Below are 13,511 nucleotides of genomic sequence, written 5' to 3'. Positions count from 1 at the left end.
ATATATGTATATATATATATATGTATATGTATATATATATATATGTATATATATATATATATATATATATATATATATATATATATATATATATATATATATATTAATGCATTAAATATTTGTTATACAATGAATGTATAACTTTGTGCTGGACACATACACTGAGTCACTGACCTATGGTGAACTGGATAAGTAGCTTGTAGATCTGCCATATCAGGCGCGCGACACCGTCGTACACGTGCGTCTATATGTCATTCAGCAGGCGTTACATCATGGTAGGCGTCATGAAGAAGGAAAGGACACATACGTCAAGTCCTAATCTGAGCCAGCCTGACAATTTGATAAACAAGCGACAAGCGTATTAATTCCTTTTCAGGAATATAAAAGAAGCCATTTTCTGATGTATTGTTTTATAGATGTGTGTACAACACTACAGTATATTGAGGTATCTGAAGAACACAGAGTACTGGAACTTTCTCGCCTAGCAAAACAATCAAATCCAATCAAAAATCAAATAAAAAGTCTGCTCAATTTGTGGCATTGATGCACAGAAATGGAGCAACTCAATCTAGTGTGCTGTACCTATTTGGTTAACTTTGCTAAACCTCATGACAGTTAGCTTCGGGTGATACTGCTGTCTGCTGTAGATGCTCCTCCACAGACAGGAGATTTCTTTTTGGGGAGGGGGGGGGGCAAAGCACCCTCACACAACCCGCACACCAATACATAACATTGCTTTGTAAACACTGACAATTAACATTATACATTTTCACTGGAAAGGGTTTACAACAAAGCTTACAGTGTTTGTTGTTAACTGTTCCACAGAGGTAACAGACTCTGCTGCAATAAACGCTCGTCCCAAAACACAGTCGCCCCGGGGCAGATCCAGCGGTATTCACCTGGTAATCCTAAACGTAACCTCAGTAAATTATGCCTAAATATTCCTAAACGTAACCTCAGTAAAATTATACCTAAACGTAACCTTATTCCTAAACTTAACCTCAGTAAAACTATGCCTAACCTAACCCTAAACGTATTTCTAACCTTATCCTAAGCAAATACAAGAATACAAGAATGGGGGTGAGCGTGTTTTGCGGTGAGTCTTCCGCTTATCCACCTGGGTACGTCAAACTTCCGGCTCCGGTCGGGCCCAGAAGAACGTGACGTATCCGTCCTCTCCTTTCATTTCCCTCTATACTCCGTGGTCTCCTCCACAGTGCACACGCGCAGTGCTCAGAGTCCTTGGTTGATCCGCCTGTGACTGTAGGTTATCATTAACACCAGTGACACTGTACTGTCTGTCACACAACACCATGCAGAGCTGGAACCAGTTGTACCGCACCCTGGCCAAGGTAAGAACATATTAAACGTTATTATGATGTTGTCTGGAACATTATAACTCACTAACTCACTCTTATCTGGGGTTCCTTTTACTACAGTCCGGGGCCTTGCTAGCTAGCTAGCCGCTAAGCTATGCTAACGTTAGCACACAGTGAACCATGTCCATTAAAAAAAAAACTCGGATATTCTGTATAATTCGCCGTTAAACATCTGTTTAAAATGGCTCCAGATGTTGGCCTCTCTCTAAACGTTCGTCCCCAGTCTGTTGATGTAAGTGTCCTCTGTTGTAAATAGGTTGTTATTAAGTTACCATGATGTCAAGTTGTTACGTATGGGTTCGTTCGTTATGTCAGACTGTGCTGCTGTCATTCCTCCAGTGTCAGTCAATTAACGTCAGCCTCCACTTAATTGATCTACAGCAATCAGTCATTATCAACCCTTTTTTAAGTTTGGTACGAGCTTTTATATCTGGGACCCAGTCTGCACTAAAATCCTCAGTGTTATGGGTCCATTTGGAGACCGTGGTCCATTTTGGTACCTAACTGTATCATAAATCAGCTGGGGACCCCTGGAACTCCCCCCTCAAAGACCCCTGGGGGTCCCTGGACTCCACATTAAGAACCACTGATCTACTTATGGTCTATTATTGATGATAGTTGCTTCTTTGCTTACCTGCCTCCATCTTGGTACTTGCCTCCAACTGACAATGACACAGAGATGGCACAGTGGTGGCTACTCTAACTAACACACTATGCTGTTGCTGTCACAAGCAATAGAAGGTTTATGGGTTTTAACCCGAGGGCCTTTCTGTGTGGATTGGAGTTTTCTTGTTCCCACAGTTTCCGCCCCAGTCTAAAAGACATGCATTATGGACATACCACCAGTCCACTAAACCATTCTAAAAGAGTAAGATGTGCATGAGAGACAATGCAGTGGGTAGAGTGGGTCTGTTAATCAGAAGGTCGGACTCGTCAGACTCAGTTTGCCTCCGATCCGGCCAGTATATACATGTCTGTCGAAGTGTCCCTGAAGTGTCCCGGAGCAAGACACTAAACCCTAACTAGGGTCACCAGCTCAGTGGCCTTGTGGTTTAGAGTGTCCACCCTGAGACTGGGAGGTCGGGGGTTCGATTCCCCCTGGCCGGGTCATACCAAAGACTATAAAAATGGTACCCAATGCCTCCCTGCTTGGCACTCGGCATCAAGTCCCTGCGACATACTAGCGTCATGTGCTGCTATATACTTGTACATCAAGTCGCCTCGCGCTATACAGAAACAGGAAAAACAGAATACATTAATACATTATATAGCCCATAGGGCTCCTGCCCTACGGGCATGGCTTGATTGGCTTCCCCCTTGAGCTCTCATCATGACCATCTGAGCAGCCATCAGCTGTTAGCATGAAGCTGAAACTGAATGTATTAATACATTTTATACCACTAACTACTAGTCTAAGACATGCATTAAGTGACATGCTAGTCCTTAATGGTAACCAGTCTGATAAACACATGCATTAGGGACGTTCCTGTCTACTAGCCAATGCACTTGACCATGGATCTCTGGCTGTTTGATTGATTGAACACTTTGTTTGAGGTACAGTTATACAATAATGCTAAAAGGATAACACAATAACGCTGGTGTACTTTAACAAGTGACTATGGTACTTCGGTTAAACATGCATGCTTTTATGTTGTTACTATTAATAATATATGTTAATATTCACATTTGATTTCTTACCTGCCCTTTTCTCTCTCAACCAAATTTTCAGCAGGGTCACCATCTCCCACGCAAACTCCAGGGCGTTTCGGTCGTGGCTGTCAGAACATATGCTGACAAAGCAGCACGTAAGACGCCATTTATTATCAGCCCTATGACCATTGCTTACTTTGCAATCCAAATTGATTAATCACAAAAAAGCCAAAGGCTTGTTTTCATTGTGGTCCATGTAAACATTCATCAACATCTATACAGGCAAAAATAAAACATATTAATGGTAGAAGGTTCAGTGAATTTATGTTGATAATTTTAAAAAAGGAGATGGGGGGAACGGCAGGGATAATAAACGCGGAGTGGAGAATGCCACTCGCAAACAAACATTGGTAGACAAATAAACTACATCATTTATGTTTTGGTTATTTATTATAACATTACACACATACTTGAGACCGATTCTGTCGCTCAATGAGATTCACACTCCTCCCCAAACCTATGGGGAATTATAGTATATACACATCAGAGAAATGTTTGTTAGATTTGCCAAAAAAGCCGGCGTGTTTTAAAACAAGCGCAAAAAAACACAACCCCCAACTAGTAATCTTTTTCCCTCAACTCTGGAAAGCCAAAAGTCGTGGTAAATAGTAAACCCAGTAAACCCAGTGCATGCTGACAATGGATATCCTGCACTAGTGATCTGAAAGACAGGAGAAACAAAGATACACAGGCATGTAGGCACAACAATAGAATACACGTACAGCAGGCTGACAGACATGCAGGACATACACATGACAAAATGCAGAGCAACCAAGCGGACTACTGTACATGAGGTCTGCCAACTCTGCTTGAATCAGTCATAGGACAGTAGGTACGCAAGCAAAGCCTGTTCTTTGCATTGTATATTTAAATTAGCAGTGATTGATTAGTCAGAGAAGGAGAATGGAGACAACAGGTCTAGAATAACAAACGGAAGAAAATGCAAAAATATTAAGCATTGAGTCTTACTTGGAGCATTTAGGATTTGAGTAATAGTTCATTCGTACTCACTCAACTGATTGGCAATAATCTATTCCTCAACGTTGTGCTTAAACAAAGTTATGTTTTCTAGTGCTTATGTGTAATGGAATAGCATTCAAAACGTGTGCTGCTTTCACTGAGAATGCAGACTAGCTAAAAGAGCTTGTCCTACTGTATAGGAAAGACACTTCACCTCTCAAGACAGATCTGCTATTTTTTTGTATTTTGTTTGACAATAATTGCTACGTAATCCTACACATGCTGGCAGTTTAAAGATATGCTTCAGAAGCCACATCATGTTTCCTGATTCAGTCCCAACTAGATTATAGCAGCATTGATGTGCTCAAGCTTCACTGCAACTGACAGTTATGTTATTGATCATATCATCATTAATATCTTTATGGGAGACGCCACACACTTATTACCTTATTGGTAGATTGATGTTGCTGTTTCTGATGACCAGCACCTCCAACAATATGCTCTATTGATAATATCATTATCCACATGCTGATATCAATAACATATGGTTGCTGTCAGGCAGAAATCTCTTATCTCCATATTCTAACGTTTGAGCTTGTCGATCTGCTACTTTTGCTGTTTTTGAATTTGAATCCTGAAAAGTAACAGTTTTAGTCATACTGTATGAGGTTTCCACCCGACAGAGACGATAGTGTTCTAGTGAAGCATGTGCATGTTCTATGAGAGAGTGCTTTGGTCTCTCTCCTATGACACTGTTTTAACCTTTTTGTCGTCTGTGTGTGTGTGTGTGTGTGTGTGTATTCTCCATAGTTGATGCTGATGTCACAGTGGTGGGTTCTGGTCCAGGAGGATATGTAGCTGCCATCAAGGCTGCCCAGCTCGGCTTTAAGGTAAAGCAACACAACATCTATTTAGTTACTTAGTAGGAGTAATGTACAAAACATGACCTTTCTGATATCAAGATGGTGTATATATATATTGTTTAATCAGTGTACAAGAGTACCCTTAGAGGTAAGAGACCCACAACTGTAGGTGCCATCAGGAGACACATTCTAAAATAGTAGATGAATAATTATTAATTTTGTGTGGTGTTTTTTTTTTTTACGGCGTGGCTCCTAGGAGCTGAACCGTCTAGACATGATGTCATTATGATGATGACATGGGTTAAAGTTCTCAGTCACCACGACTGATTTCAGTCATTTGGATTCCATAGAAGGCATCAGCATGTCTTCTATGGAAGCATGTTGTGCAGCGAAAACAGCCGATCTACAGGCTCATAGACCATATTCACACGGCGGCCATGTTTCTATTAAGTCAATGAAGTGCACTTTCAATGTTAAATTCCAAAATGGCCGCCGTGTGAATATGGTCTATGTTGCGCAGCAAAGCATGTTTCGCAGCGAAAATAGCCGATCTACATCTACAAGCTTTTAGATTGGCTATTTTCAGTTATTATTTTAAATAAAGAAAAACATCACATGGATGCAACTGGGACGTATCATCAGTGTTGTAGCCTGGGGTCGACGGGTGTTTCGGGTCTCGCAACATACACCCTCACCCAGGTGACTCAGCCAGGGTTGATCAAGCCCCCGACTTACATCCCAGTAGCTACCCACGGTCAGTCCTCTGAGGGAAAGACAGGGCCACTCAGTCCGCTTCTCTGGAACTACTCTGCCGGCACCGGGGGAGAGGAGAGGCTCTGGCACGTGGAGATTAGAGCTTACATACAACTACATACATACTACATTACATACTACATACAACCCTAATGGTCTCGAATATTTCATAAAAACAAAGGTTAAAGCATCAATCTGTGATTTCTTCACCTGGTGGGCAGTGTGTAGAACAGCAGGAACAATATTACTAAAATATCGTAATTGTACATATGTTGTTAATTGTTCAGGAAACGGCGCTTGTGTTGGGGGGGCTCCTATCATACTGCTTGACAAATCACACATCAGGACTACTTTGCCATACAAAATGTTTCAGTCGTGAGATTTTATTTTGCTTTAATCCATCAACCTCCCATCATTTGTTAGTGCAGCAGGCCCAGAAAGAGGTGCTTTTAGGATTATCTATATTCCTAATGCGGTTGTTTTTTCTTCTTCCTGTAGGTAGTCTGTGTTGAGAAGAATGCAACTCTGGGTGGAACCTGCTTGAATGTGGGCTGCATTCCTTCAAAGGTAACTCATTTATTTAGCAAATTCAAAAGGAGCATAAATAATCTATTTAAAACATCTTGACAGTGGATATCATAAATGCACAGTGAAATCCTATGTGGTAATTAAACAATTATTTGTTAATGACTACATTATTAATGTATTCATTAACAAATAATTGTGCTCCGATATCAAGTATTTGTTTCTTATTGAACTTCAAGAGGAAATAAAGCCGAAAGCAAATACTTACAAATAACCCTACTGCTATGTGTTCAGCATAACCAATATGCATGTTTTGGGGTTTCCATTCTGTTTTTTAGTTAGTTAGGTTTTCAAGGTTCCAGCAAAGGAATCATTGTCTTATTTGTCCCGTTTTGATTCCATAGGCCCTCCTGAACAACTCGTACTTTTACCACCTGGCACATGGCAAGGACTTTGAATCCAGAGGCATTGAAAGTAAGAGTTTAACATGATTAGACTGTTGCAGAGTATGTTAAATAACTACTTAAGCCCTGTTTTAGGGCTTAAGTAGTCTTTAGTTGTATGGTGGTGTTGCACAGTGAAAATAGCCGATCTGCACAACGCGTCATGATGCGTTGTGAGCTGTAGATTGGCTATTTTTGCTTACAACGTTGAATATGTTGTTGCTTGTAAGAAAATGGTGAAATATGTTTGTAGGCTACTTTTTATTAAGTTGTGTTTATTTTATTTCCGTGCCTCAGTCTCGGGCATCACGTTGAACCTGGAGAAGATGATGGCACAGAAGAGTGGTGCAGTCAAAGCTCTGACAGGAGGCATAGCACATCTATTCAAACAGAACAAGGTGACACTGCTTTTTCACATAAGAAAAGATAAAACAGCATGTAGAACAGCAGGAACAATATTACTAAAGCATCATACATTTTACATATTTTGTTAATTGTTTAGGAAACGATTCCTTTCACACTGTTTAATCCAGTGTTGATTTCATCGACTGAAACTGTGACGAAAAATGTCGACTACCTTTTTTCACTGACAAAAACAAAATAAAAACAAAATAAAGATTAACTATGATGACTAAAACTAAGACTAAACATATTGACAATTTCGTCAACAAATAAAAACTAGACTGTAATGTTAGTGAGGGACAAGTGGAGAAGAGATCCAGTAGAACTAAAAGACAAGTCATTTTAAGCTTGGTTGTGCTCGGGTGTTGCGCTCTGAAAATAGCAAATCTACAAGCTCACAACACGTCGCGCTGCGACGTGTTGTGAGCTTGCAGATCTGCTATTTTCAGCATGCAACCAAGTGTAAATTACGACGCCATCAAGGCCGGTCAAAATATATTTTAGTCGACTAAATCAATTGTAGATTTAGTCGATTATAATCTTATGATATTTAGTCAACTAAAGCTAGATCAAAATGTGCTGTCAAAATCAACATTAATCACACATTAGGACTTGGTCATGCAAACATTTTCAGTCGTGAGATTTCATTTTGCTTTCACCCATGCTGATGCCAGTGGTTATATATTTATTTCTACCCGGTTCCATTCAGGTCACCCACGTGAACGGGTTCGGGCGGGTGACGGGCAAGAACCAGGTGACGGCCGTAGGGGCCGACGGCAGCGAGCAGGTCATCAACACCAAGAACATCCTCATCGCCACCGGCTCTGAGGTCACGCCCTTCCCTGGGATAGAGGTTCGCTTCAGTTTGATCGTTTCCATGAGTAGCCAGACAACTATTGCACAATCTCATGAATGCTATATAGATTCTGGAACTACACCTCCCAGAAGCTGTCATCTGTTCGTCATTTCCGTTTGCAGAAATATATTTTCAAATATCTTCTGATGAAAGCGGAAAGCTATATATACTCCGATTATTTTAATCTATATCAGGAATTCTGCGCGACTGTAAAGACGAAACGGAAGTGGGAAGGAGGCGTCGCAGCCGCTTTATCGGCGGATCGTTTTCAGAGCTTCAGTTGCTCCAAGCTGTATGACAGAAGCATTTCAAAATTGTGGGAGGCGACAGTCTGGCTCGCGAGACTAAGACTTTACTTATACAAGCTGTAAACAGGCTATGCCATGTCCATGCCTTGTCGTCTCCAGATCGACGAGGAGAACGTGGTGTCCTCGACAGGAGCTCTGTCTCTGAAGAAGGTTCCAGAACATCTCATCGTCATCGGAGCTGGAGTCATCGGGGTGGAGCTGGTCAGTGTTGTGTTGATCTTATGTTGTACACGTATGATGTGTGGTATGAGTCTTCCTTTCACCCAAATGTATGTGCTTTAATTGGAACGATCATGGTCCCAATACTTGTTGAGACGCTGTAAATTAATTTGTTGCATGTGTTCATGTATTGTATTGAACTTAAATCTTTTTCTGTACCCAATTGTTTCAAAGAACCTCTTCACAATACATAATACAGTATGTTGAATATCAATTATACGGTGGCCTATTTATGTTATCCTAAACCTGTAGGGCTTAGAGGAAAAAACAGCAGTAGCCTTACAGCCCTACATTAACACATTGTGTGCCAGAGGTTTATTAAAATAGGGTACGTTCAGTGCTTGCATATCTTCCATCCACTTACGTTGATATGTTTCGTGCTGTAGAAGCCCCGACGCGGAAGTGCATGTAAACAAAGCGTGCGTGCGAGACGGCGGAGGGTCCTGACTAACGCCTTGAACAATAATATTTCTAACGCGATCCTCCATTGCAGAGTGGTCGCCGATCGAAAACGGCTCGCTTCCACCACGTTAAAAAGAAATGGAGATATTAAGCTTTTAGTCAAGGAGTTAACATTGGAGCGGCCGAGCGGAGGCATTTTTGACATGGATCCACATCTGGCCTCTCCTTCTCAGAGACTCCTTGGATGATCCCAAAGTTTCGTTAGAGCGCCCCACGTATAAAAAAAAAATGGTCCGAAAACGGTCCGGACCGTTTATGGCACTCAATGTGTTAATGGCAAGATATATATATTTTTTATTTCATTCTTTTGATTTGACCGTATTTATATCAATCAAATATTCCCTCCCTTCCTGCAGGGGTCAGTGTGGCAGCGTCTGGGCTCCAAAGTGACGGCCGTGGAGTTCCTGGGCCACGTTGGCGGCATGGGCATCGACATGGAGATCTCCAAGAACTTCCAGCGCATCCTCCAGAAGCAGGGCATGAAGTTCAAGCTCGGCACAAAGGTCATGGGAGCCACCAAGAGGCCCGATGGCATGATCGATGTGGCGTGAGTACATATATGTGTGTGTTTGCGTGTGTGCGTGCACGCCTGAGACTATATTCTCTTAAAGAATTTGTTCAGGATTTTAGAACAAAAATCTTCGTGTTTACCTTTCAGCGTTGAGGCCGCCAAAGGCGGGAAGAACGAGACGCTGACGTGCGACGTGCTGCTGGTGTGCATCGGCAGACGACCTTTCACCGGCAACCTGGGTCTGGAAACTGTGGGCCTAGAGCTGGACAACAGAGGACGCATCCCAGTCAACAGCCGCTTCCAGACCAAAGTACCCAGGTAGGCAAATGACACATTTCACCTACAGTATAATGACATACCCAAAATAGTGATGACAGGTTAAAGCAGATATACTTTACTTTACAAGTTGGTTATCATATCAACCTGTTTTTTTCTTGGCTTGTCATTGGGTAATCTCTCAAGAAGAGATTCTGCTCTGCGTTTGAATCTGTCGGTTGCCGTGTTGACAACCCGTGCGCATTCGTTACATGTGGGCGTGCTATCAGATCAGGAAGCAGGCCGCGCTTTACTCAAATCAAATGTAGTGGGCGGGATTTACGTGTGTGCCGTTCCTTCCCCACTAGAAACAAACCGAAACTCATTTAACAATAGCGTCCTCGAAGCCGACAAGACCACGGAAAGTTAGTAACATTTTAAATTGCTCTTTCATCATAGAAAACAAGTGGGCTTATAACCAAAAACGATCCATGTTCTTTGGGAGAATTGGTGTTAGTGTTCCGTGGAGAAATATTGTTAGTGGGAATGAAAACATAGTCGCACCACCGGAAGTGAAAGGCTGAAGGCAGACCAAAAACCCCGGTTTCCTTGCGCACGGGTGCTTCGTTGAGCTCCTCCCAGAGTCAAGTGAATAAGTAAAAAAACAGCAGAGGGTGCTGTTTTTCCTTTTCATTTGGCGATGGGTTCCCAGATTGGTCATTGGGTGACCCGTTGTGTTTTCTCCCATCTCTTTCAGTATTTATGCCATCGGTGACGTGGTGGCCGGACCCATGCTGGCACACAAGGCTGAGGACGAGGGCATCATCTGTGTGGAGGGCATGGCCGGCGGCGCCGTGCACATAGATTATAACTGTGTACCATCCGTCATCTACACACATCCTGAGTGTGCCTGGGTGGGCAAGACCGAAGAACAGCTTAAAGAGGAGGTGTGTGACTGTGTGTGTATACGTAGATATCACTACATTGAAACAACTTTACAGAGTCAGAATCAGTTTTATTGTTACTTCCCATAATACACACTAGGCATACAACGGAGCAAAATACTGTTCTCCGCAACTCGTGGTGCTTGTCATATTTAAAAACAACAGATTCATTAAAAAAGAGGCAAAGCCATTAAAAACATTACACTAACAAGTAGAGAGAGAGCAGACAACTTTGGTTAAAAAGAAGTGCTGATGCATTCAAAGTGCAATATAGATACAGTACTATTTCATTTCAAGATGTTGGTTTGGGGGCAGTATATGGCGAGCGTTCAGGGTTCTGATGGTCTGGGGGAAGAAACTGTTGGACAGCCTGTTGTGATGAGGATTCATAAAAGTCATTCCAAGCAATGGGCACTAGATGGCGATAATTCCACACATTTTGAGAGACTTGTTTGTTACTTACATGATTTTCAGTCTATACTACCTGTCTGTCTAATCCTAGTAGTGCTGAAAATGAGTATAAAATAAAGTGGTTAACCCTCTCCTCCAATTCCATTTTGCCTTTGCAGTAGTGTAAATATCAACCAAATTAGTTTGCCGAAATAGAAACTCAAAAATATATTTTAAGATATTTTGTAAACGTTTTAGTGAACGGAAATGACAAACAGAAAACAGCTTCCTGTCACAACATTTGCGAGGCAGAGTTGGGAACATCTCATCACAGTAAGAATGTACAGTCGGGACACTAGTGTATTTTTTCTTCTGCTCACCAGGGTGTCCCATACAAGGTGGGGAAGTTCCCCTTCGCTGCCAACAGCCGAGCAAAGACGAATAATGATACAGACGGCCTGGTGAAGATTCTCAGTCACAAGGAGACAGACAGGATGCTGGGATCACACATCCTCGGATCTGTAAGACATTTTTCATAGTTTTTTGTGAGACAAATGATTCACCATCTTATCTTACTCAACCAAATGTATTTTCATTTATTTTGCCCAGCAACCACTTGCATAATCTTTCTGCTGATACGGAATCATGATGCTTTTTATATTTGCCAATTTGAGGGAATCTTTTCCAATGATAGCCAAAAGTACTATTTTAATAGTCATACAGTACCTTCAGCATTTAACTGGTTGCTGATATTAATTCTCTTGTATTTCTGTTCCTCATTCTGAGAAGAATTTTGAAAGACATTAAGAATACGTAGTTGTAATGGATTGTATGTCTGTGTGTTTGTATCCAGGGAGCTGGGGAGATGATCAACGAGGCAGCACTAGCCATGGAATATGGAGCTTCCTGCGAGGATGTGGCCAGAGTGTGCCACGCTCATCCAGTGAGTTACACACATGTACACCCAGTAGCAAATATGATATTGACTTTGTACTATAGCATTCATCTTTGCTAAAAAGCTTACCGAGCTAACCTCTGATGTTAGCTTCTCTAACACTCCTTACGTGCAAGTGGCTAAAACCCCTCAACACCTTGGATGAAGTGCTGTGGTTTAGCAAAGAGCTAACGATCATGCTTTCCTTGTGTGCTGGCTTACTTACAGTGCAGCTAGAATTTCAAATAGATTCATTGCTCCATGTTTGTGCAACCTCCAGTTGCGTGACAGAGGGTAACAGCCCTGGAACAGAAGCACAGAGTGATAGTAGTGAACAATATTATAGCAGAATAGAGGTGAAATGTTGCGCAACACAGTGACAAAAGCGATTGCTCATTTGGCATTGAGTCATGAGCGTGGCTGCCAGAGTGCTGTTACCTTGTATATTAACTACATTGAAACACAAGTTCTTTGTGTTTAGAATGTCCCTAAAAGTAACGTTTTTGGACATACAAGGATTCTACCCTTCGGTGACTGTAGTGTCAAAAGAGAAATACTTTTAGGCACTACTGGTTGCCGACAGCTAGGGATGTTTCGACGTGTGCTCAAAAGACTGAAATCCAAACCGTCCATAAAGTTCATAAATAAACGCTTTATTCTCTGTACCTTGGTCGTCACTCCAGCATACAAATAATAAATGCAGTTAAACTTAAACACACGGTGGCTAAACCAACAGCCCAACAACTGTTTGCCTCCCATCAGCAACACCTGCCCTTGATTACAGACGGGGTTAAATAACTTGGCAACTTTGGCCTTGACCGCGCCCTGCGGTGACGTCATCATATAGAAACATTGCTCAAATGGCGCTTACAGTGACGAAATGCATGCAAGAACTGATACTCATCCCCTTTAAATGCACACCATGAAATGATAACCTGACCTCCTTTTCTTTCTCCTCCCTCGTTCCTCCTCTCCCCAGACGGTGTCTGAGGCCTTCAGAGAAGCCAACCTGGCTGCCTCCTTCGGCAAGGCCATCAACTTCTAAAGCACCGGCCCCCACACTGCTGCTCATCTGTGTACATACCAATTCTGTCCACGACCTGAAAAACTGTCTGTCCGCACATTCTAGGGGGTCATAAAAGCTGCAGTACATTTATCTATTATAACCCCTTTGGGCTTTGACTGTATACATTCGACAGAAAGCTGTAACATATTTAGTATGTTATTTAAATGTTCTAAATAAAAGTTAAGGGATTTGGATGGCGATAAACTGACTGGATATCAGTCTTTTTGTTTTATTCACTGGGTAGAGAGAGACGTACAGGCGTAAATCATGTCAGTTGAATCATTTCGGTAACACTTTACACTGTCTTAATTCCAGCATCCAAATAAGTCATGCTGTTTTAAGCACTGAATGATGGAATTCCCCCGAATAATACAAATGCAATTTTGTACATAAATCTCTGCTAAAGCATTGTAAAAAAAATGTATCTAGCTCTTAATTGTTGGTGCTTTCAAGAAGCACCAGCAAGGTTTTGCTGTGCACTTTCAACTACTTGTGTTAATAATAAACAGATCGGAGGGGGGAACGGGAATG

General features: G+C 41.9%; 1 protein-coding gene across 2 annotated transcripts; it reads left to right on the top strand.

Annotated features, from left to right (window-relative positions):
- The first annotated feature begins 1,217 nt into the window (after positions 1-1,217).
- Positions 1,218-13,184, top strand: dld (deltaD). 2 transcript variants are annotated; one of them, XM_084059368.1, is made up of 14 exons: positions 1,218-1,352; positions 3,109-3,184; positions 4,860-4,939; positions 6,164-6,232; positions 6,595-6,664; positions 6,931-7,031; positions 7,745-7,888; positions 8,299-8,400; positions 9,237-9,427; positions 9,539-9,709; positions 10,404-10,593; positions 11,364-11,501; positions 11,834-11,923; positions 12,894-13,184. In XM_084059368.1, the coding sequence occupies exons 1-14, from the start codon at positions 1,314-1,316 to the stop codon at positions 12,957-12,959; spliced, it is 1,527 nt and encodes a 508-aa protein (XP_083915494.1). In that variant the 5' UTR covers positions 1,218-1,313; the 3' UTR covers positions 12,960-13,184. The 2 variants fall into 2 exon arrangements, with proteins under 2 accessions (XP_083915494.1, XP_083915495.1); XM_084059369.1 differs by having other exon boundaries at positions 1,236-1,352; positions 3,112-3,184.
- The last annotated feature ends 327 nt before the right edge of the window (positions 13,185-13,511 follow it).

Source organism: Gymnoscopelus microlampas, assembly GCF_963454915.1.
Source record: "Gymnoscopelus microlampas genome assembly, chromosome: 6".
Lineage (NCBI taxonomy): Eukaryota > Metazoa > Chordata > Actinopteri > Myctophiformes > Myctophidae > Gymnoscopelus > Gymnoscopelus microlampas.
Note: the sequence above shows the minus strand (reverse complement) of the source record. Positions and strands in the feature narration are given on the sequence as shown.